We start from the raw sequence: 27,186 nt of genomic DNA, 5'->3' as shown, positions 1-27,186 counted from the left end.
GACAGAGTTCATATAAGAGGCCTGTGGTTCTGTGCAGCCTTGAACCAAGCTGTAATTTTAATTGAATGGAGTGATAAACAGTACATTGCAATCCAGAACATCACATCTGAACAATCTAAAATAAAAAATAAAAAAATCACAGTAAAAACAACTGAAAACAGCAATGTAAAAATTTACACAGCAACACCTTCTGTGTTAAAAACGGCTAACTTGTTAGCTGGGAGTGCAGACTGTAATAACCAGGGTAACAGTAAGCATACGCCTCTCCATGAATGACATTGTTCAATTCAAAAAGTGCAGATTATTCATTCATGAGAATTTTTAGTGTCCTTACATTTGTATAGAAACCTTCCGTTGAATTCCCAACCAGCCAGGGGTGACTTGTTTTCTATTTCTGTGCGGAAAAATTATTGTTGCATTGTTTTCCTTCTTTCATCACTCTTATTGTATGAGTTGTTTGCAACTACCCCACATAAACTAGGAACTAGGAATAAATGTCCAGGATTTCATTGATACGTGAAAAAGAGTTTCTGCCAAAGCAACAAATTGCTTCGGCTGAAAAGACTTTACACAATAATACATTTAGCTTCATTCTATCAGTGAATTTCACAGCTGTGTTCTTACAAAAAGAAAAAAAAACCTAAAAAGAGTGTGATTATCAGCACATGGAATCGAGTGTTGATTCTACGTACACTATCAATATCCCAGTCAAGAACTGTACTGAATTGGTGGATACTTGCATCTACGTAGACAAAGAGGTGCTTGGGATTACTACACTAACAACTATGTGTAATGTTTTATAAAGTACAGCTACTACTATATGTTCACAATGATTTTATATGAGCAAACATTAACATTATTTCCTGTTCCCTTTTAGCTGGAGTGAATCTAGTGATTGTTATAATAAAAGTCTTTCACATCTGGTAAAATACATTGAAGAGCAGTTTTTGGTCACATTCATTCAACTATCATTCACATAGATTTTATATTTACCTTCATTGTTCTCTTAATCTCGCAGACAGTTTTTACAACAGTGACTAATTGTCATGTCTACCTTTTAAAACAGTAAAGGTCTGGATGTGTAATCTCTCTCTGAAGGCCTCATCCAGAAAGAGAGAAGTCATAGTCACTTGTGGACAGCAGGGGGCGCCCGACCTTAGGCACATTCTTGGCATTGGTTATGAGAGCTGCCACCTCTACTGGCTTCTCAAAGTAATGCACCAGCGCTTGTTCAGTGAGCACAGAGGCCAGAAACTGCTCAAAAGAGATGGCCCAGTCTTTATCAATGCTGGTGCTGTGAGGCACCCCCCTACTGTGGGGTCTGCTGCTGTAGGGATGGCTACTTCTTTCATCATTGGATCCACTGTTGCTGCGCACCAGAACTGTGTCGTCTGCAATGTCCTCACACTGCAACTTTTCATCCAGCTCATGGGAGCCTGCGCTGAGCACAGAGTAAGATGACATTGAGGTGTCATCTTTGGTTTCATCGTCCGAGATCAGCATGGCAGAAGATGTGCCTGTGTCTTTTGGAGACGAGTCCTCCAGTTTGATGTCTTGCATAGGAGGTAGCTGCTCCGCCCCTTCTTCCCTTTTCCCCTCATCACAGGGGCTTGGGTTGCGATCCAGGCCTGCAGGGGCAAAGACGTCACACTGGTCCTGCTGCTGGAACACGCGGTCAGACAGGGCCTCCTGGGCGGGTTTGGGATCTCTGACCTCTCTCCTGCAAGTGCTCGGAACTTTTTTACCATCTGTGTTGTGGTCCTTTCTGCCAGAGAAAGTGAAGAGCTTTCCCACCTCTCCCATTTCCAGCAGCAAACTGGTGACCGTTGCCGTGGCGTGATAGAGCTCCTGTTCTGCAACATCTTCAGTGAACATGCAGTACAGGTTCTTACAAAGCTCGATAAACTGACTCTGGAGGAAAAATCACAGGAGGTCTGTTGGACTCAACTTTAAATTATTCTCATACATATCCAGTATGCACACGCACACGCACGCACACACGCACGCACGCACGCACACACACACACACACACACACACACACACACACACACACACACACACACACACACACACACACACACACACACACACACACACACACACACACACACACACACACACACACACACACACACACACACACACACACACACACACACACACACACACACACACACACACACACACACACACACACAAATCCAATACAGGGGGTGAAATCTTACCTGATTTAGTTTGGGTAGGTCTTTACTATTTTCTTGCTTGGGTTTTGTCTCTTCGTTCCACAGTTTCAGATAATTGCGATATTCAGGATTGTTTAGTTTCTTAACTGCAAAGTGTACAAAGAATGCATTTTAATATATGTTAAGCCTGCACAACAGATAGTAGATGGAAACCTTAGGTTGCCAGTAGTGTTTGGATAGGTAAGTACAAGTTGCTGTTACTATCATATATATATATATATATATATATATACACACACACACATACATATATACACATACATACACACACACACACACACACACACACACACACACACACAGTGTACATCTATGATATACATCATATATAGAGATAGATGTAATAATATCACAGCAATAGTGTTGTCTTCTCCTCAGTGAAGTTACATTTAATCAACAGTGATCAATCAATGGAAATACCACATTTTAAACAGTAAAATGTGTGTAAAATGTGAAGAAGCATTAAGGGCATTTACCTTTTTCAGTCTTAAATGTAACTCTGACAAATCCATCATCCCTCTGATTTCTGCACTTTGAGTCAAGACCTGGGGAATGAGGACAAAGATAATTCCAGTTGTAGTTGTCAAACTAATCACCCAGCATTCCTTCCTTTCAGCGGCAACTAAACGGTTTCCAACAAACAGCGAATAAAATCACAACACTTTCATGAAATCATGTTTGTATACATGAGGAATAAGTTTGTACATTTTGCTTGGATAAACTGTGACATACAATGTATTATCCTCTCAATGTAAGGTTTTATACCATCATGTGCTGAATCTGTTCAGTTTACATGTGGAAAAGAAGCAGTCAAAGCAATACAGTGATGATAAGAAAGAAAAGACGCTCCTCCATCTTTCTTACCAATGGATGTTTCCGGAGTGATGTCCTCAAAGAAGTACTGAGTGGCCTCGAAGGCAGAGTCTGGCTCTTCCTGTTCGTGGGTGATTTCTAGAAGAAACAAAATTAATGCTCTGGAGTCTGTCAAGATTAATTTCGACTTGTATAAACTTATATGAAAAGAGGCTTGTCAATAGGTTAAAAAGTCAAAACAAATGTTTCAAGAAGATCAGGACAACCTAAACAATACAGCAAGCAGTTCAACATCTTCTCTGCTGGTGATCCAATTTAAAAAAAAAGCATTTCAAAGGTAATCCTGAGAGTGATTTGTGCACTGAAGAGTGATAAAGAGCTCAAAGGCTTTTCTTCTGTTGTGCTGCCTAATGCTGTCTGCAGATTCCTGAAAACCACTATTTAAGATGAGTCCACTGCATCGCTACACACTCACCAGGTATGACGTGCATCTTGTAGAATAGTTTCAGCTTCTCAGTCAGGTCCCCGTGACATAGAACTCCTGAAATACATCGACAACCTTCAGAAATCAGACACATATGAGTTTACAGGGGTGATTTATCACCCTGGATAGAGTTAGCTTTTATTTACATTAGAATCAAGACAATATACCGGTACTTCTAAAGCACATCTGCAAAACCTCACTCAGCTCACCCAGACCACTGATGAACTCCCGAAAATTAATGAGGGCGTCTCCGTTTTGGTCGAGGAGACGGAAGAAGCGCACAGCCAGGGGGTCTGAATGGGTCCCGTTGGCCCAGGGGAACAGCAGCTTGAACAGGCCTTTGAACTGGTCCATGTCAATGCGGTACTGCTCCAGGTAAGGGAGGCTGGGGTCATGACGCTCTGTGGGGTTACTGCTACCGCCCCAGTAACAGCTGGTCAGGTGCTCCGCCTATGGGGGGGCAGACAGGAGTCAGAAAACATGTAATAGCAAAACTGTGGGCTTCCTGTCTCTGATTGATCATACGTGTGCCCAAAAAGATGGGTTCTTTTACAAGAATCCATTAGATGAAGGTTTCAGTTTTTCCTTACCTTGAAGAGGACATAGAGCTCCTCCAGTTCATCAATACTGAAGGCAGTCTCTGTGACAATGGTTCTCACCTGAAAAATGAACATTATCATAGTAAGTACAGTTATAAAAGAATTAGAGGAAAGAAGGTTCCAAATTATAGGAGTGTAATAATGACTGGAATGCCGAGAATAAGAGAAGGTCAGTGGATCTTTACCACGTTGCGTTTAGTTGTGTCTTCAATGGTCTGGATGACCCTCAGTCTCTGTTTGAAGCGCATCTGTTCAATCACATCGGCTCGGATCGAACCAAATTTCTGGCACACATATGAGTAGAAATGGAGTTCAGGTCATATAAACTGAAAATAGACAGCACTTCACAGAAATATAGAACATCAGAGGAGCTTCACTGAGAAAAGAAGCAAATAGATGAACTAAAAGGATACCTCACATGTATGAAACTCGATATCACCAAAGTTAAATACCTCGTAGGAGCTGCGGACCAGTTTGAAGATGTCGACCTCTGGATGTGGTTCTCCATTGTCTGTCAGTAGGGAGTGTAGGTGGGGGATTGGAGGGAGGGTGCTGTCCTTATTGGTTACACTGTCCAAGTATCTTTAGTACACAAAAGTAAGAAATATAGCAAATAAAGATATCAGATCTGTGTAAAACTAACATTTATGTTTTGATAATGGTTACCGAGACGTATAAGAAGAAAATTATGGAGGGACATTGCAGTAAAGTCATGTCAAATATCCAGAATTCATTCATTTCATCCCTCTTAGCTCCACTTACCTGCCCAATACGGTCATGGCCTCGCCATCATCCTTGCAGCACAGTAGCTGATGGATGTTGGAGTGCAGCACGGAGAGAGCCAATTGAAAGATGACCTTAATGCCATCGTAGAAGAAGCAGTCTACCACCACCACGGCGCTCTCGAAAGGCATGACAGACAGGAAGAGGGTGAGGAACCAGGAGAGAGAAATGGTGGAGATGACTCCCAGGTCCTGCATACAGTCGTACAGCTGAGGAACGTACTCGCCGGCGAGCTCTTCGAACACACCCTGATCAACAAGGGCTCCTGGGAAAGATCAGGAATCAAAGAGGATGTTTAGCAAGTAGCTAGTCGTCACATTACATAAAACAAAATACAGACAGATGCACATACTGACCTACAACCCTAGTGTTGTAGTAATCAGGCAGCATCCTCTCACAGAGGGCCACAAGCAGCCAAAACGCCTCCTCTTCTTTTGCGTAAAGGAGCAACACCGACGTTACAATATTCATAGCCTGTGGTGTTGAGGGAAACGGGAAAAATCAAATCACGACAAGGGCTTCGTGGCTTCTGGCAGCTCACATCAAAATCAAAAACACACACACACACACACACACACACCTGACAGTATCCAATGTTGGGGTTTCTGAAAGCGTAGGCGGTGAGGACCCGGCGGAGGGCAGCGATGCCCATCTCGTTCTGAAATGCTGGGTGTTCAGGGAGAGAGCGGTGCAGGTCTCGCTCTATCTCCTCTGTTGCCAGGTTGTATTTTCCCATCGACTTCTCCACCAGATCTTCGTAATATCCGGGATGGGTGGTCATCTCATTGATGGCCCCTATGTAAAAACATCCAATTTTAAGTTTTCAAAGGTACTAAATATAAATATGTAAATATAGATTTTCTGACAGTCCTTCATGGAGTCAAAACCAAAGATGTGATGATATAAGTTCAGAGGAGGCAAATGGTACAATGTCATTAACTGTCATCATTTAAAAAAAAAAATCAGAATATATAATCAGTTATGTTTGATGTTTTTTTTTACAATTAGTTCTTATTCCGTCTTCATTTTGACGTGTAATGGGTAAAATTGTATTATTTTCCAGATTTCGTCCATATTTTGCTTCAAGTCAACACTATTTTTTGTATTTGGAGATGTCTTATTGTCACAATGATGTTGTCTTATTTTATTTTCTACTTACAAAGTTATCTCCCAAATTTTCTTTGGGAATTAATCAAGAATCCATCAGTCTATCTATCTGTCTATCATACTGAAAGCAGCAGTAAAGCATTAGACCCACAAAAGTAATTAAGTGCAAAACAAACCAGCACTGGTGTTTGACATTTCTATGCCTTGTAGGTTAATCATGATGATTATTTGTTGTCTTTCCAGTTTGAGTAGTTTGTCGTTCACTCGTTCAGGTTTGCCAGACTGGTTTATCTGGTTTATCAGACATGCTTGGTAAAAATACATCGTGTGACAGAATTGTGAAAGTAAATCTATTTGGAGTGAATGCAAGTGCAAGTGCATCTAAGGAAACCCATTGTCGCTGTGACAACAGTTAGGTGAGTGGATCACTTGAGGGAGTGGGAGGAGCCGTTTGTCACCCGGCAACGCTCGGGTAAGGATGACTACAAGCTGCTGCTGCGACACAAGAACATCAGCAGGAAAGTCTGACATTAAGCTAATCCTTTTGGCTACCTTTAAAGTATGTATCCTAATATTCAGAAGCAAAAATACTCTGTATGAGAGATAAGGTGATAGATAGAAAGAGATAGAGATACAGAGAGATCATTTGTAAAAAGGCTAAAAATACTTCAGTAGAAACAGGATAGAATCACGTTTCAGCACAGGCAAAAAGAAAAAAACATTCATAAAATTTCCTTTGCACTTTAACGACAGGATGACAAAACACCAAAAAGATATATGAGTGTTTGAGAAACAATCATCTTAATCTTTATGGACACTGTGCTGCTGAAGTGGAGCCAAATTTATTCTACATTTTATATTGTGTTTACGAATAAAAAACTGAAAAGGTAGGATGTGCAAATGTGAGACCAAATGACACACAGGTGCACTCTGTTTGTCAGTGTTGTCATTTAGGTCAACACTGGATCAGTCAGAAGTCATCAGGGAACTTCTGGAGTCGGTTAGCTGAGCTGAGGGAACAGGGGGCCAATATTTTTGTACATCCTACTTTTCAGTTTTTTATTTGTAAATACAATATAAAATGTTGAATAAAGTTGGTTCCACTTCAGGATTGTGTCTCACATGTTGTTGATTCATTAAAAAAGGTTTTCAGTTTGTTATCTTTAAGTTTGAAGCCTAAAATGTGGCAAAATTTCAAAAAGTTCTTGTGGGGGGGCCAATACTTTCGCATGGCACTGTAGGTGTCTATGCAGCGTCCTCGTCATTCGGCCCTCGACCCATGAGGTGTTCTGATAGTTTTGCGTAAATATATTAACTTTTAGGGTATTCACTATGGACCCTAACAAAGTGATGGAGAAAAGAGGAAAAGAAAATGGTTTTTTTGTCCATATAAACAAAGCAAGAAATAATAGAAAAGCATGAAAAAGGAATGTGTTTGGTTGATCTCGCAGAAGAATATGCCCATAATGCATCTACAATCACCACGTTATTCAAAAAAAAAGGAAGCAATGAAACACCGAAAGTTTAAGGCATCACGTGGGTGGTTGGAGAAGTTCAAAAGGAGGACTGGAATTCACTCTGATGTTCGGCATGGTGAGATAGGAGCGATCGAACCAAAGAGGACAAAAAACAATGAGGACAGCAGTTAAAAGGTAAAAGACCATCATTTTTATTCTTTACTCTTTGTTTTTTACATTATGCACAACTCTCATTTATTCTGTATTAATCTAATCGTAACATGTATTTGTTACATGTTTTGAAGCATTTTTATGCTTTATAAAACATTTATGTCTGAATTGTGGGGGGCTTGGAATGGATTAGGGCATTTGCATGGAAAACGAGTCTCTACTTACGAAATTTTCTACTTAAGAAATTTCTTCCAGAACCAATTAATTTCCACTGTATACATCTCTGAAACCTCATGACAAATAGAATGGACCAGTTACATGTTGGATCATGGGTCTTTTATTAAATGATCCTGACCTATGAAAGTAGGTCAGGGTAAAACATTGAATCCAGGGGTGTCGCGGGATGTTGCAGTCTCTGACTGCCTTGTAGCATCATGTGCCAGTCACACCTTCATAAAATATGTCTCATGTCAAATTATGGCTGACAAAGTCTGGGCATGTAGAGTACTGGGTGTGGCTTCATCAGCAGCATGCTACTGAATAATTCGTGCTACATTATGTGTTAATCTGCGGTCACGTCAGGCCTACCTGAATGCTTACTCACCAGAAAACAGCAGCCAGAGCTCTCCTCTCATGTTCTCAGGAATCCCCTTGAGTACCAGCTCCTTGGTCTTGTCTGTCCGGTACATACACACCCCCTGTCCATACTCTATAAAGTGGTTCTTCCATGCCTGCTCCTTCAGGAACTCCTTCGCCTGAGCCAAGAGCAAAAACAATGATGCAATAGCTAAAGGGTAATTACTCCGAGCTCTTTTCCTTCTTTCAATCCTTGACCTATTCCACACCAATAAACAGCACTCAAACAATTAATAGGTTGATTTTTTGCACACTCTACACAGCGGGAATACACCACCAGTCAATAATGTTGTCAACACACTGAAGTCAACAACAGTCTGGCTTTATTTGCATCCAGTCTTGTAGCATTAAGTTGAAATCCTCCATACAGCTTTATCTTCATTCAAAACAAAAAAAAGTATAATACAGTAATGTAATTTAAGGAAAGTAAAATTGATCATGTGACCTGGAGTAGCTATATTCCCTTCTATGTTTGTCAAAATCAAATGCTTTTAAACGTATTAATTGGAAAAACAGTCATGAACACACCAGTTTGGGATTAAATTCCTCAGGTGAGCGGCGGCGGTACATGGTCATCAGGGCTTGTGTTGCCGTGGGAACGCTGCTGTCGTTCAGGTTAAAGGTGCGCTCACTCTCGGAGCCCAAACTGTGTTGTGGGCTGCTGGAGAGCAGGGATCCGTGTTGAGAGTAAACCTGGAGGAATACATTAGTGTTTAGTGTTTACTTTCAGTGCGACTGATGACGAATTCAGGTAAACTAACGTTCCTCACCTCGTCATCTGAGCTGTTCAGGCTACCAGTAAGTTCCTTCTCAAAGTAGATCTTGGAGGAAGTCTGCTGCAGGAAGTCAGAAATCCTCTGGACTAGGAAGTCCCGGTCCTTAAGGTTAGCAAACAGGAAAGTCATGCGATTCTTGGTGCTGATGGAAAGAGGGCTGGGGAGCACGTTGGAGCTGTCGGCCTTTTCCACAATGGTCACCTGGAAGAACCGTTGCAATCCCAATTCAAGCGCACACAGAAATAAATGACAACACGCTCTATCAGAAATACTCACAAAAATAAAGCATTTATATGAAGGAAGAAAAGAAAAAGTTCAATTGTGGAAAAATTGTGTCAGTTCCTTGTTAAGCTAAGTTGGGGTTCACTATTCCAGTCCCTACTTTTGATTGCAAAAATTTACCATCTTGGAAGTAGTTTATGTACATATAAGCATTTAGATGGAACATGTCACCTCTCGTAGTGGGATGATGAGGCTACACAACGTCTCTTCTTTGCTGGTGAAGCAGATGTAGTTGGTGGACACAAACATTTGTCCCATAATGTGCATTTTGTTGAATGGCGTCCACAGGGTGCAGTCTGTGTGTCCATCCAGCTTTTCATCTTTGGGCAGACGGAAGAGAGCTCGGTAACGTTCACTCTTAGCTCTCGCGTCCAAATCCCTACAAACAGGGGAATTAATCATGTGAGATCACAGGTCTTTGCACAGTATCAAATAATCAGTGTATATTAATGTGTTTATGCACTTTAAAATTATGTCTCCCATGCAAAATGATACATTTACAAATACAGTCCAGAGTATGCAGTTTTCTTTTCTAGTATTACACTATTTAAATGAAAGAATTTACACAAATAATTACATATCTTGTCCATAAAAGAGCTGGACTACACAAACCCAGATGGAAAGACATAATAATGCAGAGCAGTGAAACCAAAATCCTTTGACCAAACAACGATAGTGACTAACAAAAAAGAAAACAAAAATCTTTCACATGTTTTCATGAGGTTTCAAATGTAAACATTGATCTGCGCTAAGTATCTGGACAACCAGACTTTGTCTCAACTTGGTCAATCCACTGCATGTCATGAATGAATCTATTTATTATAGATGATTCTTCTCCAATTTAGGTTTTTTCTCACCTCTTCAGTGCAGAAACCTTCTTGGGTGACTTCTTCTTGAGTTTGGGCAGGGAGCGATCTTGCTCAAAGCCTTTGTTGTCCAGGAGCTGACGCATGGCGATGTTGGCCAGCTGTTCCGCCAGCTTAAAGGTCTCGTTGATGTTGAGGAAGACGGAGAAGACGTGCACATCAATGCGAGTGCTCACCTTGATCGCATCGGGCAGCAGGAGGGTGGCGCTCTTCTCAAGCTGTGTAATATCTGCCCAACGAACTACCAGTTTGGCTGAAATTTACAAAAAAGATGTCTTGGATAAAACCCACTGGTGGAGCATTTGCCATCAGAATGTGGTGTTGCGCTAAATTCGCCCAGTTCAAACCACCAAATTTACTTAAAGTCATCAAAAAAGGCATCAGCAGAGGCTAGGTAATGGATAGGTAGGACTGCAGATACACGTGAAGTAAATGACTACATTCATAATCATACAGATGATATTTCCAACCTTCTTTTCCCAGTAAGTAGGAGTAGAAGCAGAGGTGGTTGATGCTGAGGTAGAGCCATCCCTGTCGTGGCACCTTGCCCTTCCAGTAGCTACAGGAATAATAGTTAACCAGCTTCTCCTCTTCTGGCATCCTAAAAAGTTTACGAAACTTGGCACTGGCCTCCTTGAACTTATCCGTGTCATCATCCTCTTTGATGTCATGGTTTTTGTTGTACTCTGCAATGATCCCCTGAGGCAAGACAGAAAGAGTGACAGACTATTGAGCTCGGACACAAATTGTTGCAGCGGCAGACTTGGTGATGTTATCTAATCTTCATATTTGCACCAAGAAGCACCAAACATTTTTTTTTCATATGTCTCTTTTCTTCTCTTAAATGTGCTGGATGGAGGATGTTCTGTCCCGTTTTAGCCTTGTACAGTTAAAGAAATTTTACTTTCACACATTTTTACAGTGGATAAGAAGCTAGTGGATCCAATGTCTGCTTGAATTTGCTTCTCATCAGGCCAAAGGAGTTTCATAACTGAATGAGCTGACACCTTTAATATTTGGCATTCTTGGACAGGTACCCTTGTACTATTTGAGGCCCCGCTAACATTTTGTCATGGATTTTGTCATTGGTTTCTTGTGATCGGCCTTCCACGACAATTGTCGTTTAACACGCTTTCCGACATGTTCCCCATGCTACAGAACAAGAAGGGACGCACATGGATGGAGGGTTTACCCTCGAGACTGCAGCGATATAACAAATTAATAAAAATTAATTACCTGGATCTTTCCTTTGACAAAGGTGGTGATATCATTTTCATTCTCGAAGATGGAGAGCGTCTGCAGCAGGTTATGTTCAAGCCATTCCCAGTGCTCTGTGATCTCTTTACGGGAGGTTCCTGCACAGGAGTGACAAAATAAAAAGTCAATCACTGGGCTCACACCAAGAGCATTATGTCTGAAAAATAACTCTCGTTTAGTTCTGGGCCATGTGCCAATTTAAAGACAAGTTATTAAATTACAGATATGGGGACATTGTGTACTCTCAATGGGTTATGATATCCCAGTGGTGGGAAATGTGAAAAGAAAAATGAAAAGGAATGTAATAACGCAGGTTAACTTTTTTCATTTAAATACCAATGTTAATGAGATCTTCTTGAAACTGTTAGCAGGGGCTTTAAACTGGTTTTTGTTTCGGCTACAAGAGAAACTGATTAAAGTGCACCATTATCCTTCAACATTTCTACAAGTAGCCTATCAGTGAGTGCACACACACTGAACATTTCCATACACTGAGCCTCATCTGCAAGATTGCACTACTTTCCCCTCATCTCTGTTCTGTAAAAATAACGACTGGAGAGAGGAAGCGGGGATTCAATTTCAGAAGGAGGTCAGTATCATGTAGATTTGCACTCCATTCAGAGGACATAAATAGAATTTTATACACGCAAGTAGTGGGAAATTGCTGGAGTAAATACATGGTTGCACAAACAGTTAAGCAACTCAATCGCTACCAGGGTCTTAATAGCATCCCACTTTCCCTGCATATGAAACAACAGCTAAGTAAAGCATTTAGTTGGAATCATTATAACATTATCAATTAACATGATTAAATTCTTTGCGTTCCTGCAACTCAAGGATTGCATTTAATTCCGCATGGATATCTTCTCCCATTTTTAAACTGTGCAACAAAAAGCATTAAAAAGCATTACACGAAACAGGTCAAAAACTGTTGTGCTGCTGACACTAAAGAAATCAATAAAGTCTTTTTCTGGCAAACTGTTTAAATTGGAAAAAGGATTGTGGATAAGAGTAAGTTTGAATATCACTTTGAACTAAATGGCTGTGAACTGATCATTGTTATGGTCTTCACTTGCTGGACCTGTCAAAGTTTTCCCTGATTTTATGAAGTTATATACCAAAATCATTTCAGAGTGAAAATGAAATAAGACTGCTGCTTCGAATCCACCTTGAGTATGGCTGCTCATTTGCATGATTTACTGCCATAGATTGCATACACAAACTATGCAGACTGTGTGTTGTTAAAACCATCTGCTGACATGGAATCAGAATGAAACCCCACCAAGTCATGAGCCGAAAACTCAACACGCTATTTTAGTATCGATCCCTGCACATGTTCCTGTAATTCTTCCTTTCAGATGCAGCGGGGCATGATGTAATGCGGGGTATTCAGCAGCTAAAAGGCATCAATGTGTTGAGTGTCGGCTTGGGGAAGGATGCAGAGAGGGATAAGAGTACAGAGGGGTCTGTAATGGAATAACCCTCACCTGTACATCTGAAAAGTGAAGTTAAAACCCCCTGGAGTAGTCTGATGACCAAATGAAACCCTTTCAGTAGGCTTTCGTGGCTTCCCTTCCTACATGATCTCATAGCTTTTGACACAAATTTTAAAGTGCACATACCATGAGCAATGGTCCAGTAAACTAAGGAGTCTGGAGTCTGGTACAGGATCCTATAGGGGGCCATACGAGCAGTGGAATCCAACACGACATCCAGGGTACCAACGAGCAAACCTGCAAGAATCCACAGCAACGTTATCAAAGACCGCAAAATTATGAACTAACTTTTCTCCAAAGAAAGAGAGGTGAACTATGTTAGTAGTTTCAAAATGCTTTATCATGGTCAATCAAGTAGGAGGCTTGAAGATGTGATGTCGCTTTGCCTCATGTGAATTAAAGTAATACCACCTGGAAGCCCACTCCAAGGACTTGGAATCATGTTTCAATCAACTGTAGTCTATGAGTCGTCATTAAAAATACTGTTTCCCATAATGGGGATTTTGGATCAATATTTCAACGACAAGGTTCTGACTCATTATGCACTGTCTTAACTTATGAACATGAATCATGGGACTCTATTTATGATTTGATTATTATTGACTACCAATCAAAGAGTTTATGACAGCCCGGAACCTAAAAAAACCTCTGTGTTGGTAATTAATACCAAAATCACCTGCAATTTTGAACCATACAAGTATCTATAGACATTTTGATACCATTTTTCAAGCAGATGGCTGCTGGTGAATATTTTTCCTGGGTTCAGGGTAGGTATAAATTCAATTGCCATGACGGATGGGTTATTTTTGTTCGGTGCCTCATCAGAGCAAACCCAGAATGAGTCACACAGAGAGAGGGGGAGGGGAGGGACGGGAGACAAGTGAATGAAGCTGAAATGTTTTCTTATCCAGAGGAACATGTATCTTAAAGAAAAATCAAGTAAATTAAAAAAAAAAAAAAAGGTCATAATGATTTGCAGTCATACAATTTGAACCAACATGTTCCTTACTGGGATTACTTTGGTATTGTAGAAAAAACTTGTTTGAAACAAGAATACAGTATTTTCCGCACTAGAAGGTGCACTGGACTATAAGGCGCACATTCAATGAATGACCAATTCCAAACTTTTTTCATATATAAGGCGTACTGGACGATAAGGCGCACCTGATTGCACCTGCACTGAACAGAAACTACTGTAGTGGCTGTGGTTGTATTATGTATCCACTAGATTGAGCTGCGCTAAGGGGATTGCATTCACGACTCTGCAGCCTTTTCTCAAATTTCAAGAGCCAAGTCACTGCTAGCCAAAGGTGCCTGGCATGCTACAATTAATTCGCAAATGTGGTTGACACCTGAAACAGCAGGCAACTGTGGGGGGGGGCACAGCTTAGACTGGTGTATTCTGTCTGGGCTGCTGACCAGATAGGCAACAGCGTCGGGGTTGAGGTTACAGCTGAGAGCTGAGATCTCACCTGAGAGCTCATCTTCAATGAATGGCCTATTTTAAAACTTTTTTCATATACAGTGGTACCTCTACTTACGAATGTCTCTACATAAGAAATTTTCTACTTACGAAACGCCTCAACAGGAAAATATTGCCTCTAGTTACGAAAGAAATTTCGAGTTACTAAAGGTAAAAATACAGTATGGGCTGATACTCGCAGCTCCCAAAGGTTCCTGAACACAACATTCTTATAGCTGCTCTGCCATTGGCTATTACCTAGCATCCTGGCATCCCATTGGCTAAGAGGGACCTCTATGTGTAGCTAGATAGGTGTCTATGGAGCATTTATTTTATTAGCATTATGTTTTGGATGCATTTTTATGCTTTATAAACATTTATGTCTGAATTTTGGGGGGCTTGGAACGGATTAGGGTATTTGCATGGAAAATGCGTCTCTACTTACGAAATTTTCTACTTACGAAATTTCATACAGAACCAATTAATTTCGTAAGTAGAGGTACCACTGTATAAGGGGCACTGGATTATAAGAAGTGCTGTCAGTTTTTGAGAAAATTAAAGGCTTTTAGGTGCGCCTTATAGTGCGGAAAATATTGTACATGTTGTGTAATATAACATACAGTAATGCAATGTGCTGTTCAGACTTAAATGACATTTTATCCTGAACCCCCTGACCCCCACCTTACAATGATCCTAAAATGCTACAGAAACAGACCTAAAGAAACAGCTGGTGGCCTGTGATGTTTCTCTACCTAATGTTTGGTTAGATGATCATCACCCTACCAAATCTTGTTGATATGTGTCACGTATCAGGCCTTGACATTCACCACAACACTTGACTCTAACCACAGGACGAAAGACGCCAACAATACAGACATTAGGCTATAGCTGAATGAAGTGTTGTCACCCAGGAAATTAAAGATAAAGAGGCCTGACACCACAGTTTAATTCCTTTGCGATCGAAATACACACATCTGTTGTGAAGCATGAAGAAAACTTCTTCTAGCATGGAAGATGCCTGGAAGACCACATTAACGTCGTGGCGCTAAAAATTCACCCAAGCTGTATTTAAACTGTAACTGTACTGCATGAAATTAAATGAATGGTTCAGTTTACAGTCAAGGTTTAACACAGGAAACCGAGGTGTTCCACACGAGAGGGGAGGCCACTGAAGGTGAAAGACCCCCTGACATCAAGTGAAACACAATCAGAGAGGAAGCGGTACATTAAAATGTTAGATGTACATTAGGTAAACCCTGAATGCGCCGTTAAGTCATCAAACCAGACCTCATGTTCCAACTCACACCTCTGCCTTTACACCGACGGTGTCTTTCCACACATGGCGAGTGAGTGGGTGCACAACCTAAAAAACAAACAACACACAGCTGTGACTGCATGTGTTCCAGATATTATTTCTGTGGTTTGGAAAACAACAGAAGACGCTTTCACATCATGTGATGCTTCCCACAAACAAGAACACGCTGACAGCTTCCCTTTATTAAGACGGGACAAACATCTCCTTCTCTGTTCTCTGCTGTTTTTCTCTCACTTAAAGAACAATAAACTAAACCGGCCCACAAGGAGAGATCCACTGGGGTTGTTGGTTTTTTTTTGCTTACATCGTCTTTCTGGTGAGGAGGCTGCTCTGTTCACGCAGGACCACAATCTCCCACAGACATAAAATCAATGAGGAGAGCAGAGACCTGAGACGAACCTCGATCCCCTTGTGCGACTTTCACTATTGCTACATGTGCAATCATATTTCACAGCTTCCACACCATTCCTCAACACCTACCGACAATAAGTGCATGGTCAAGACAGAAAGGCGGCCTGAAAGCCAGAGGGACAGAAGCTGTGAATACCCACCGGATTGTGAAATAAGGTGTCCTACTTTGAGTCAAATTACCGTGGAATATTACACCGTGCTATATGCGTCAGTGTGTCAGGCTGCATGACATCTGAGACAATGACCTGATTGTGGAATTTTTTTACAGTCTGATTTCATACATTTATTTCGTTCTTATTCCTTTAAAGTCCTCTCTTAAATGATTGACAATGTTCATGTCCTTTCAGAGACAAAGAAAACGCTTGTCTTTCTGAAGGAACTGCAGCTAAAGTGTAGATGTCACATTAAGTGCAAATACACATTGGCTCCTGTTTCACCAAATCCTTTTTCATCAGTGCCAACATTTGGATTGAAGCCCTGTTAGCTTCAATATGCAGATTTGTTCCTGAATCTGTAAAATGTTTGTGTTCCTGGTGTTGTTCACTGTTTCTTATTTCCAATGCTTATAGACGGTGCCATGGCCACCGAGCACCGTGTGCCAACTGGCACAAAGTACAAGTCAGCAAGCTCAGCATTTATGTAACAATGGCATCATCCCCTTGCACCACTTAGCACACTTTGTGTTGCCGTAGTAAAAACCCGCCAGAGACGGAGAAGAGGAGGATGCCTCATTTTGAATTATTAATATAAAAAGGGTGAGATCACAAACATTAAATCGTACGTTTGTAATCAGTGCATTATATCTGGTTGCATGTGAGTCTGAATAAAGCTTTATTACTCAAACTAGAGCTGGTAAAGATGGCAGTTCTTTTGTTGTTTACACCCCATATTCTATCACTTAAATGTCTCCACATTGTGATGTTTTGAGACTTCGATGTGTGCAAGATCATTTCTGATGCATGAAATCTGCACTGATCAATCACAAGCATTTGGCTGCATTTACAGAAAATTACACAACAACAAGCTACACTTGCTACCTGTGCATTACAGTAAGGAGATATTCATCCTCAACTGATGTAATTACATGTGTTAATGTAAATTAGACATTATGTGAGGTCGTGCATTATTACATAATGGATTGAAATAAACACCGGAGGCAGCTGGGGTGGGGTTTGGAGAACCTTAACCCAATTTCAACATTTTGAGACAAAACAGGGCAGTAAGCTGTTAATTTCCAGAACCTGCAGCTCCTCCTCCTCCTCTTCTTCCTCCTCCTGCTGCTTAAAAAATGAGAGAGAGGGAGGAGTTGGAGTAAGAGAAGGAAGGAGGGGAATGATTCAGCATGAGAGAACAGCTTCTCTGTTGTCGAGCCGCTCACGGCGCACAAGATCAGCCTCTGGTTCTGTTCATCCTGAGGAACCGGCTTGTTTCCACTGCGGTTGTTTTGACCGTGATATGATCCCGGTGATCCAATAAAGGAAACAGACACCTCCAGGTGAAAGGACACCTGTGGCCGTCGATTGGTCACGTGATGCTGCAACCATCCATGTGGTTCCTGGTATCTACTACCAACAAAAACACTCCAGCGTCCGGCGTGTTCTCCACCGCTGTCGCATTTTCATAATCAATAATCAATACAGATTTGAAAAACAAACAAACAAACAAAATAAAAACAAACTACTGATCCACGAGAGTAAAGCAGCAGAACTCACCTGCCAGTCCCCCGCCGCCACCACCGTGGCCCTTCCGTTTCTGGAGGATGAAATACGGGTTTGCCCTCTCGGTGATCCATAGCGCGCCCGCCAGCAGCACATCTTCGGGACTGACCCACATGATTGTTGTTTCTAAGGGAACATTGAAGACACGGTTCTGCTGAAGGTGACCATCAAACTGCTTCGACCACGACCTGGTGTTATTAAAGTATTCTAACAGCGATGAAGGCCCGATATCCTCCTCCTGGATCCGTCATGTAACGCTTGTTTTTGGATGTCCAGACGATAGTAATGTGCGCGTACAAACGACTCTGTAGTTCTAGCTGCTCCCCACAAATGTGATCCTTCTACGGCACGAAGAACCGACGCTGTTGTAGCACTACCCTCCTTTGTGCAGGCCAGGCTCGTAAATTAATTAATTTCTTGCGGGTAGGCAGAGCAGCCGGACTCTGTTCGCTGCCGCACAGCGCAGCGCTGGATCGGTCCTTATTGTGCGCGGCGCGCTCCGGGGCAGGTGCGGTCCGGTCCGGTCGGGGAGGGGGGTGGTGGTGGGGTGGTGGTGGTGGGTGGAGGCGAGATTCTCGTCGAAACAGATCGAGATGAACCGCAAGCAGACAGCTTGAAGAGTCCCAGAGTGTTTAGGGATAGCAAGAGCCGAAGGAAGGAAACACGGAGATCTCCTCTTCTTCCTCCCGCACGCAAAATGAAGCGAGCGCGTCGGTCCGGTGAGCGACGTCAGTGGGCCAGAGGTGGTGGTGGTGGTGGGGGGGTGTTTGCGTTTCTGATTCTGAATGGATCGTTGTTTGTTTATTGATCAGGAGTAATCTGTCACTTGACGAAGTCCTCAGTCATCCGTGTGTATTATTCTGTCAGGTTACCCACTGTTAGTCTGTCTGGGTCATCTGTATTGTCAGGCAATAACATATAGTCTCTTGAATGGTGCTGTGAAATGTCAAAGGTTGTCAAACTCACATTTGATCCTGAAATATGTCACGTTTTTGCCTCTCTGGTGTGTTGAGTACGTCTGAAAAACCGTTCATTCTAACATTATCAACATGTTTCCTGAACATAGACTTAAAAGGATCTTTAAACATCAAGGGAATAAAGAATTGACAATCCAGCATAAAAGAAAAAAAAACCCCCTCATCAATTCAAATTCAACTATGTTTTAGACTAATTTTAAAAGGGTTTCAAGAAGATTTAAATATTTAATTATTCTTCTCGGAAGCTGATACGATTCTGACAGCCGTGTATTTTTGTTAGGGTTTCCTGCACTTTCAAAAACAGGATGTGTAGGTTGATTCGGATCGACTGAAACACAGCCTGAGTCGTTGATAGACTTTCCCCTGCAGTAAACAGACCTCAAACCGCCAGGACTGACTCCCCCACATTAGTTTTATTGTATATTCAAGGTCAGAATTGTGTATGAAACAATTCTCCTCTTCCTCTCCTTCCTGTGTGGTTTCCTTAATGGTTAAAACACTGCAGATTGTACTGTAGGTGGCTGAGGGGATGACGTGACCTTAAAATCAACGCTCTGTGATCATTTAATATCAATGTTGGCTTGAAATAATCAGCGAAGACATAAAAACATTGTTTAAAGATGAAATGTCACAGGGAATGCATGAGCAAACAAGGCAGAGACCACAACATCCCTGAACTCAAAATTTTACCCTGACTTACCAAGATCCAAACTAGTACTCGGACCTACTGTCACTGATCAAAGCAGTAACTTTGATCTTTGGTCCTACTTCACACTCGCCTTCTCCCTCATCTATCTTACCTGGTTCCTGCGTGTACAAATGTTGAAATTTGACCTTGACTTAGTTTTCTCAAGGTCAAGGTCATCTCATTTTTATCCCCTTTGCCGCCTGAGTAGTGTGCTTTTTGTTTCATCTTTCAATCTACAACAGTTGCAAAGATATTTGGTAATCTAACGAAAGGACGAACGAACACTGACAATTACATCACCGCTTTGGAGCAGGACGTAAAAAGATCGTCATCACTGAAATGATATTGAGATGGGTTTTCTTCTGGTACCCTTAAGAATCAATATTTGTAGTTCCTCATTTTAATGTGAAATCCTTGTAAAAACAAAAGTTCACCAATATTCTTACTCATTTACCAGGAACTCTGTGTAGCTGTGCTCTTGTTCTCTGTTCCTGAATCCAATGTTTCTGTTTTGGTTCTCCTCTAAGAAAGAAGGGGGAAAAACTTTGCATGTTTTTTTCCTTTATGGTACATTTTTGGTCTTTTTTTTAGACCAGAAAAAAAACAAACAAAACAAAGATGGCTTTATTTCGAAATCAAGGCATGTTGGTTTGTTCTTTGCCCAATCAGTAGGCTCATTATCAGCCATGAATGGGTGTTATTCTAAGTACATTGAAAACCCCCCCCCCACAAACGCAAGTGTAACTAATCAGGTATGTTATGTAAACTGCTTTGGAACAAAGTGCTGAAGCATGAGGAAACAAAAATCAGTAAATAGTAAACTGCATTTGCATCAAAATCAACTTTTCAGGACAGTTTTGGATTTTTGAGAAACCAGATGAACCAAAGCAGGCTTGTCCGGGCCTCAGATGTAATACTGTCACATTTAACTTTACACAGGGCGTATATGCTGGGACAAAAAACACTAACTCCAACAATAACCGGATCTGAACTGAAACTGAGATGTCTATTACAACTGACCTTACATACGTTCCAGTATATATTATCTTAAACTACCTCAAACATCTTTTTACTTCTCTGTAACTTGTTTTCGTCTTGTTAAAACAAAATCCACGTGTTCAACATCACTCTTTTTTTTAAAGGGAACTGCTGCACTGTTGTGGTTTGTCCTTGGTTTCATGGAAATGATCACTATGGCATGATGGGAAAGTTTGTAAATTTTCTCAAATACTTCCCAACCAAAGGGATTCTTTCCATTAGTCATCCTTTTACCAAGCATGATACCACACACACCTACAGTATTGTACTGTATGAACGTCTTACTGTACTGCACACATGTACAGCATAAGATAGTAGTAACACCCCCTTTTTGATGTCACACACACGCACACACATATAATAGATTCACTTGACAAAATCAAAACAGTACAGTATTTTGAAAGGAAAGCTTTTCTAAAAAATATTGAAATATGTATTGTTAATTTGAATTGTGATGGAGCGGTAGAGACCGCGCCGTCCATCACCGTTCATCTTCGCTCCGCGCGCCTCTCTCTCGCGCAGGAGAGCGGCTGCAGCGGAGCTGTCATTTTTTCTGGCAGGACCGCAGGAGCGCGGTCCCGCTCACTGGTTTGCCTGTGGTGCATTCGCGGGTGAGTTGTCCACCAAACTGTCGCGGTGGTGCGTCGGGGGTGCACACCCGGCGCCCATGCGTGCTTCCTGGATGCAAATGCTCACCTGTGGATGTTGCTCCGCCCCTGGAGTGGGCCAAACCGAGGCTCTACGGAGGTGAGCCTTAAATAGCGCATTGTGGCGCGCTGTTCAGACAGGACTGTACCATTTGGTACGTTGTGGAACTGATTTGTATTTTGTTGACATTTTGCTTTATGTAAACAGCCATATGAGGGGAATTTATGTTTTATTCTGTTCTGGTTTTATTTTGTAAGAGGTTTTCTGTTTGTAGATTATTATATTGGCTATTGTAAGAACAACCCCATTCAATTAATGTTGGTATGCCAGGGGAGGGGCATGGGGTTATTTAAGGGCTGCATTTTTGTTTCATAGGTGTGGTAGTTGGAGTCGGAATAGGGATTGGTAAGAGTCGGAGAGTTGAAAGGAGCGAAAGTAGAGCAATTGGTAAATGGTTATGGTTGTGGATTTCCTTTGTAGATACTTATTTTTGTTGCACTGGGTTTTTGGTTTGGGATATTTTATTTGCACTGTAAATATTTTTTCACGAGTTATTGTGGTGTGAATAAAAACCCCACCAAAAATTGAACTGTTGCGGCTGGCCATCAAGTTATTTCTTTACGGCATACACGAACCCGTCACATTTGGTGTCAGAAGTGGGATGGCCAGCCGAAGGAGAAGACTGTCGCAACAAAGGAAGTTGGAGCCAGAGGAGGCAGAATTGGCTACCAGGGAGGAAGAAACGCAACCTTTGGGTGAGCTCATTGGTTTAATGAGACATTTTATGGAAGGCCAGCAGAGGAGAGACGAGGGGTTCCTGGCAGAGCTGAAAGGACTCCGGGCTTCGATGCCAGTACCCCAAACGGCCGAGTTGAAGCCTGCAGTGCACAATCTGGCGCCTGCAGAGGCCGTGTCACCAGCTGAAGGGTCGTCCATGAGCCTCCGGCTGGATCTACCAACACCTGCTCCACGACGGGCCCGCAGCTCTCCCATAGACCCTCACAGGATGCACGTGAGTAGCAGAGACGATCTTTACAGACTTGAGGCGAGACCATACGGCGACCCCAAAATTCCCCCATACGTGGCTGGAGAGGATATCGAAAGCTACCTCCTGCGCTTTGAGCGCATGGCCAAGACGTGGGGATGGCCGCAGTCGGAGTGGGCGTGCCGCCTGGTGCCATTGCTCAGTGGAAAGGCGCTGGAGGCCTACACAGCAATGGACGAGGAGAGGGCCCACCAGTACCCCGACCTGAGGGAAGCGCTCCTGGCCAAGTTTGATGTTTCACCAGAGACATATCGGCAGCAGTTCCGGGCCAGTATGGTGCCTCAAGGAGAGAATCCAACGGAGACTTACCACCGCCTGAAGGGACTCTATCGGCGCTGGATTCGGCCTGAGCAGCACACGAAGGAGCAGATTGGTGAGCACATCATTCTGGAGCAGCTTCTGCGTGTCCTGCCGGCCGACATTCGCACCTGGGTGAAGGAGCATGAGCCTGCAGATGGGCTAGCAGCGTCCAAGCTGGCGCTGCAATACATCAATGCCCGACGAGGAGGCCCAGCAGCACACCCAGGCGGTCCAGGTCGACAGTTCCAGGCGCAGCCCCGACCAGCAGGCAGAGGAAACTACCAGCCATCCTCGAACCCCAGCTCAGCAGCCAGTCAGCAAGGTACCGGTAAGGAGCTAATCTGTTTTTATTGTCAGCAGCCAGGGCACAAAGCCTCTCTGTGCCCACTCAGAAAGGCGAAGCTTACTGGTGCTTGTTACACTCCGCGAGCTGAGGAGGTAAAAACTGCAGCACAACGGCAGCGTTTTAAGGACGTTGTCATTAATGGACAGCCTGTGAGTGCGCTTATTGACTCTGGTAGTTTTTTAACCCTGGTACGGAGAGACTTGGTGCCCACCGGGGTGATTGACTGTAGCTCACAGGAGGACATTATGTGTGTGCATGGTGACAGGCATTCCTACCCCACGGCAGAATTGACAATTGTGGTGGAAGAGCAGCCGTATTTGATGACTGTGGGGGTGGTGGAGAAGTTGCCTGTGGCTGCCATTTTGGGATGGGACCTACCGGTGCTGCTAGATGTACTGCGGGAAGAGGGGAATGAGGACATGGATGGTGTGAAGGCTCTGTCAGGACTCGTGATCACCCGGGCCCAGGCTAGGGCTGGGGTGACTGCTGAGCAAACCAGGGACCCTTGTTTGGACCCATTTCCCACCTTGGACAGTGACCTGTTTGAGGGAGGGAACAAGGGTCCACGGAAGTCTCGCCGGCAGCGGCGATTTGAAAAACGGCTGAACTCGAGGGGGCCGGACTGTAAGGAGGGGCTTTTAAAGGACATGTGGGAGGTGCCAGAGAACATTGGGACTGTACAAAAGGAGGATGTGTCTCTGAAGCCATTGTTTGATAAGGTGGTTGCGGGGCTGGATGCGGAAAAGGGCAACAAACAGTGTTTTATTGTAGAAAATGGTGTTTTGTATGCTGTGGCTGATGGTGTTAAGCGCCTAGTGGTGCCTGTGTCCTGCCGACAGATGATCCTGCACTTGGCACACACCTTGCCCTGGGCAGGTCATCTAGGTCGCAACAAGACCTTTTTACGCATGAGTTCCCGTTTTTATTGGCCCTCCATGTATGCGGATGTTCAAACGTACTGCAAAACATGTCCCACATGTCAAAAGACCGCTTATGTGCGCCAGTCAGACCGTGCTTTCCTCCAACCAATGCCCATAATCTCCACCCCCTTTCGGCGCATAGCAATGGACATAGTTGGCCCATTGGTAAAGAGCAGTAGGGGGCACCAGTACATTTTAGTTGTGTCGGACTATGCCACGCGGTTCCCAGAGGCATTTCCCTTACAGACGGTCACTGCCCCGGCTGTGCTGCGCTGTCTCGTACAGTTGTTTTCCAGGGTCGGCATTCCTGAGGAGATCGTGACAGATCAGGGAACTAACTTCACCTCCCGCCTACTGCAGCTCTTCCACCGCCAGCTGGGAATCTCTCCAATCAAGACTACCCCGTACCATCCGCAGACGGACGGCTTGGTGGAGAGGTTCAACCAGACGCTGAAGAAGATGCTGCAGAAGTTCGTAGCAGACACTGGGCGGGACTGGGACCGATGGTTACCCTTCCTCTTGTTCGCATACAGGGAGGTTCCTCAAGCCTCCACCGGGTTCTCCCCGTTCGAGCTGTTGTATGGCTGGGACGTCCAGGGGCCATTGGATCTCCTGCGGAAGACGTGGGAGGCGCCTTCGTCTGCAGCCGGTGATCGGAGTGTGGTCCAGTTCGTGCTGGAGATGCGGGATCGGCTGGCAGAGTACCGGGAGGAGGCTGAGGTCAACCTGCGAGAGGCCCAGCAGTCCCAGAAGGCGTGGTACGACAGACAGGCCCGACACAGGGAGTTCCAGCCCGGCCAGAAGGTCCTGCTCCTACTGCCATCCTCCACCAGCAAGCTGCTTGCTAAGTGGCAGGGCCCTTACACCGTCCTCCGGAAGATGGGTCCTGTCACTTATGAGATCCACCAGCCACAGAAGAAAAAGGTAAGGCAGACGTACCACGTTAACCTGTTGAAGGAGTGGAAGGAGGTTCCTGTTCCGGTTCCTGTGGCGTCCCTGCTGGTGACGGAGGTGGACAGTGAGGGGGAGGAGGAATCGTCCCTGGCCAGCGTCAACCAGCCTGCCGAACCAGCTCTCGACCACCTGTCTGCGGTCCAGACCAACCAACTCGGCGAGGTGTTCCAGAGAGTCGCCAAGCTGTTCGCCGCCAACCCGGGGAAGACTGCTCTGGTGGAGCACATCGTCCGCCTGAAGGAGAGGGGGCCAGTCCGGCAGCGGTCCTACAGGGTGCCACAGCATCTGGTGGAGAAGCTCCTGAGGGAAGTGGAAGAGATGCAGCGCCTGGGGGTGATCGAGCCATCGCAGTCCGAGTGGTGCAGTCCAGTGGTCATCGTGGTGAAAAAGGATGGCTCGCTCCGCATCTGCATCGACTTCCGGAAGCTCAACGCCATGTCGGAGTTTGATGCTTACCCGATGCCCCGGATCGACGATCTTCTGGAGAAGATTGGCCGAGCGAGGTTCATCACCACCCTCGACCTCTGCAAGGGCTACTGGCAGGTGCCCCTGGAAGAGTCCAGTCGTCCATACACGGCGTTCCGGACACCTGCTGGGCTCTTCCAGTTCACAGTCATGCCCTTCGGTCTGCATGGAGCTCCTGCCACTTTCCAGAGGCTGATGGACCGTGTCCTGCGGGGGTGTGAAGACTGCAGTGCTGCCTACCTGGATGATGTGGTCATCTTCAGCGCCACCTGGGAGGAGCACTTGCAGCACCTGGAACGAGTCCTGAGCAAGATCCAGCAGGCGGGCCTGACACTGAATCCGGCCAAGTGTCAGTGGGCCCAGGAAGAAGCGCGGTATCTCGGCTATCGGCTGGGACATGGAGAGGTCCGGCCGCAGATGGACAAGGTGGAGGCCATACGCAGCACTCCGCGGCCGTGCACCAAGAAGCAGGTGAGGTCTTTCTTGGGCCTGGCTGGCTGGTACAGGCGGTTTGTTCCCCAGTTCGCCACCATCGCTGCTCCGCTGACCGCCCTCACGGCGAAGGACCAGAGGAATCCGGTCACCTGGAGTGAGGACTGCGAGACCGCCTTCCAGACCCTGAAGACCTGCCTGTGTTCGTCACCTGTGCTAAGGAGCCCCGACTTCAGCCGGAGGTTCCTGGTCCAGACTGATGCGTCGGCCGTGGGACTGGGAGCTGTCCTGACCCAAGGTGCGTCAGGAGAGGAGCAACCGGTTTTGTACCTGAGCCGTAAGCTGCTTCCACGAGAGACCCGGTACTCCACTGTGGAGAAGGAGGGCCTGGCCATCAAGTGGGCTCTGGAGAGCTTGCGGTACTACCTGCTGGGGAGGGAGTTTGACTTGGAGACTGACCATCGAGCGCTAACATGGATTAACTCGATGAAAGAACACAACAGTCGTCTCACCCGCTGGTACCTGTCCCTGCAGCCGTTCCGGTTCCAAGTCCGCCATCGGGCGGGCAAAACCAACGTTGTGGCGGATTATTTATCAAGGTTGCCGCACATCGTCAACCTCGGGGAGGAGAAGGATAATGTGATGGAGCGGTAGAGACCGCGCCGTCCATCACCGTTCATCTTCGCTCCGCGCGCCTCTCTCTCGCGCAGGAGAGCGGCTGCAGCGGAGCTGTCATTTTTTCTGGCAGGAGCGCGGTCCCGCTCACTGGTTTGCCTGTGGTGCATTCGCGGGTGAGTTGTCCACCAAACTGTCGCGGTGGTGCGTCGGGGGTGCACACCCGGCGCCCATGCGTGCTTCCTGGATGCAAATGCTCACCTGTGGATGTTGCTCCGCCCCTGGAGTGGGCCAAACCGAGGCTCTACGGAGGTGAGCCTTAAATAGCGCATTGTGGCGCGCTGTTCAGACAGGACTGTACCATTTGGTACGTTGTGGAACTGATTTGTATTTTGTTGACATTTTGCTTTATGTAAACAGCCATATGAGGGGAATTTATGTTTTATTCTGTTCTGGTTTTATTTTGTAAGAGGTTTTCTGTTTGTAGATTATTATATTGGCTATTGTAAGAACAACCCCATTCAATTAATGTTGGTATGCCAGGGGAGGGGCATGGGGTTATTTAAGGGCTGCATTTTTGTTTCATAGGTGTGGTAGTTGGAGTCGGAATAGGGATTGGTAAGAGTCGGAGAGTTGAAAGGAGCGAAAGTAGAGCAATTGGTAAATGGTTATGGTTGTGGATTTCCTTTGTAGATACTTATTTTTGTTGCACTGGGTTTTTGGTTTGGGATATTTTATTTGCACTGTAAATATTTTTTCACGAGTTATTGTGGTGTGAATAAAAACCCCACCAAAAATTGAACTGTTGCGGCTGGCCATCAAGTTATTTCTTTACGGCATACACGAACCCGTCACAGAATACATATTCCAATATAGATTT

The 27,186-nt window shown here is 44.4% G+C and overlaps 1 protein-coding gene across 1 annotated transcript; it reads right to left on the bottom strand.

The window, feature by feature from the left end:
• Positions 1-27: 27 nt before the first annotated feature.
• Positions 28-18,402, bottom strand: tbc1d9 (TBC1 domain family, member 9 (with GRAM domain)). The gene is made up of 21 exons (XM_068321175.1): positions 17,873-18,402; positions 13,099-13,209; positions 11,456-11,574; positions 10,690-10,918; positions 10,211-10,472; positions 9,525-9,732; positions 9,066-9,272; positions 8,824-8,988; positions 8,264-8,414; positions 5,505-5,719; positions 5,281-5,398; positions 4,904-5,189; positions 4,594-4,723; positions 4,327-4,425; positions 4,133-4,201; positions 3,752-3,992; positions 3,534-3,599; positions 3,110-3,196; positions 2,722-2,790; positions 2,228-2,331; positions 28-1,911 (listed from the first exon to the last, which is right to left on the bottom strand). Exons 1-21 carry the CDS (start codon positions 17,991-17,993, stop codon positions 1,102-1,104), a joined length of 3,867 nt encoding a protein of 1,288 aa, XP_068177276.1. The 5' UTR covers positions 17,994-18,402; the 3' UTR covers positions 28-1,101.
• Positions 18,403-27,186: the final 8,784 nt, after the last annotated feature.

This window comes from Antennarius striatus, chromosome 8 (genome assembly GCF_040054535.1).
Source record: "Antennarius striatus isolate MH-2024 chromosome 8, ASM4005453v1, whole genome shotgun sequence".
Classification (NCBI taxonomy): domain Eukaryota; kingdom Metazoa; phylum Chordata; class Actinopteri; order Lophiiformes; family Antennariidae; genus Antennarius; species Antennarius striatus.
This window is presented reverse-complemented; position numbering and strand designations above follow the sequence as displayed.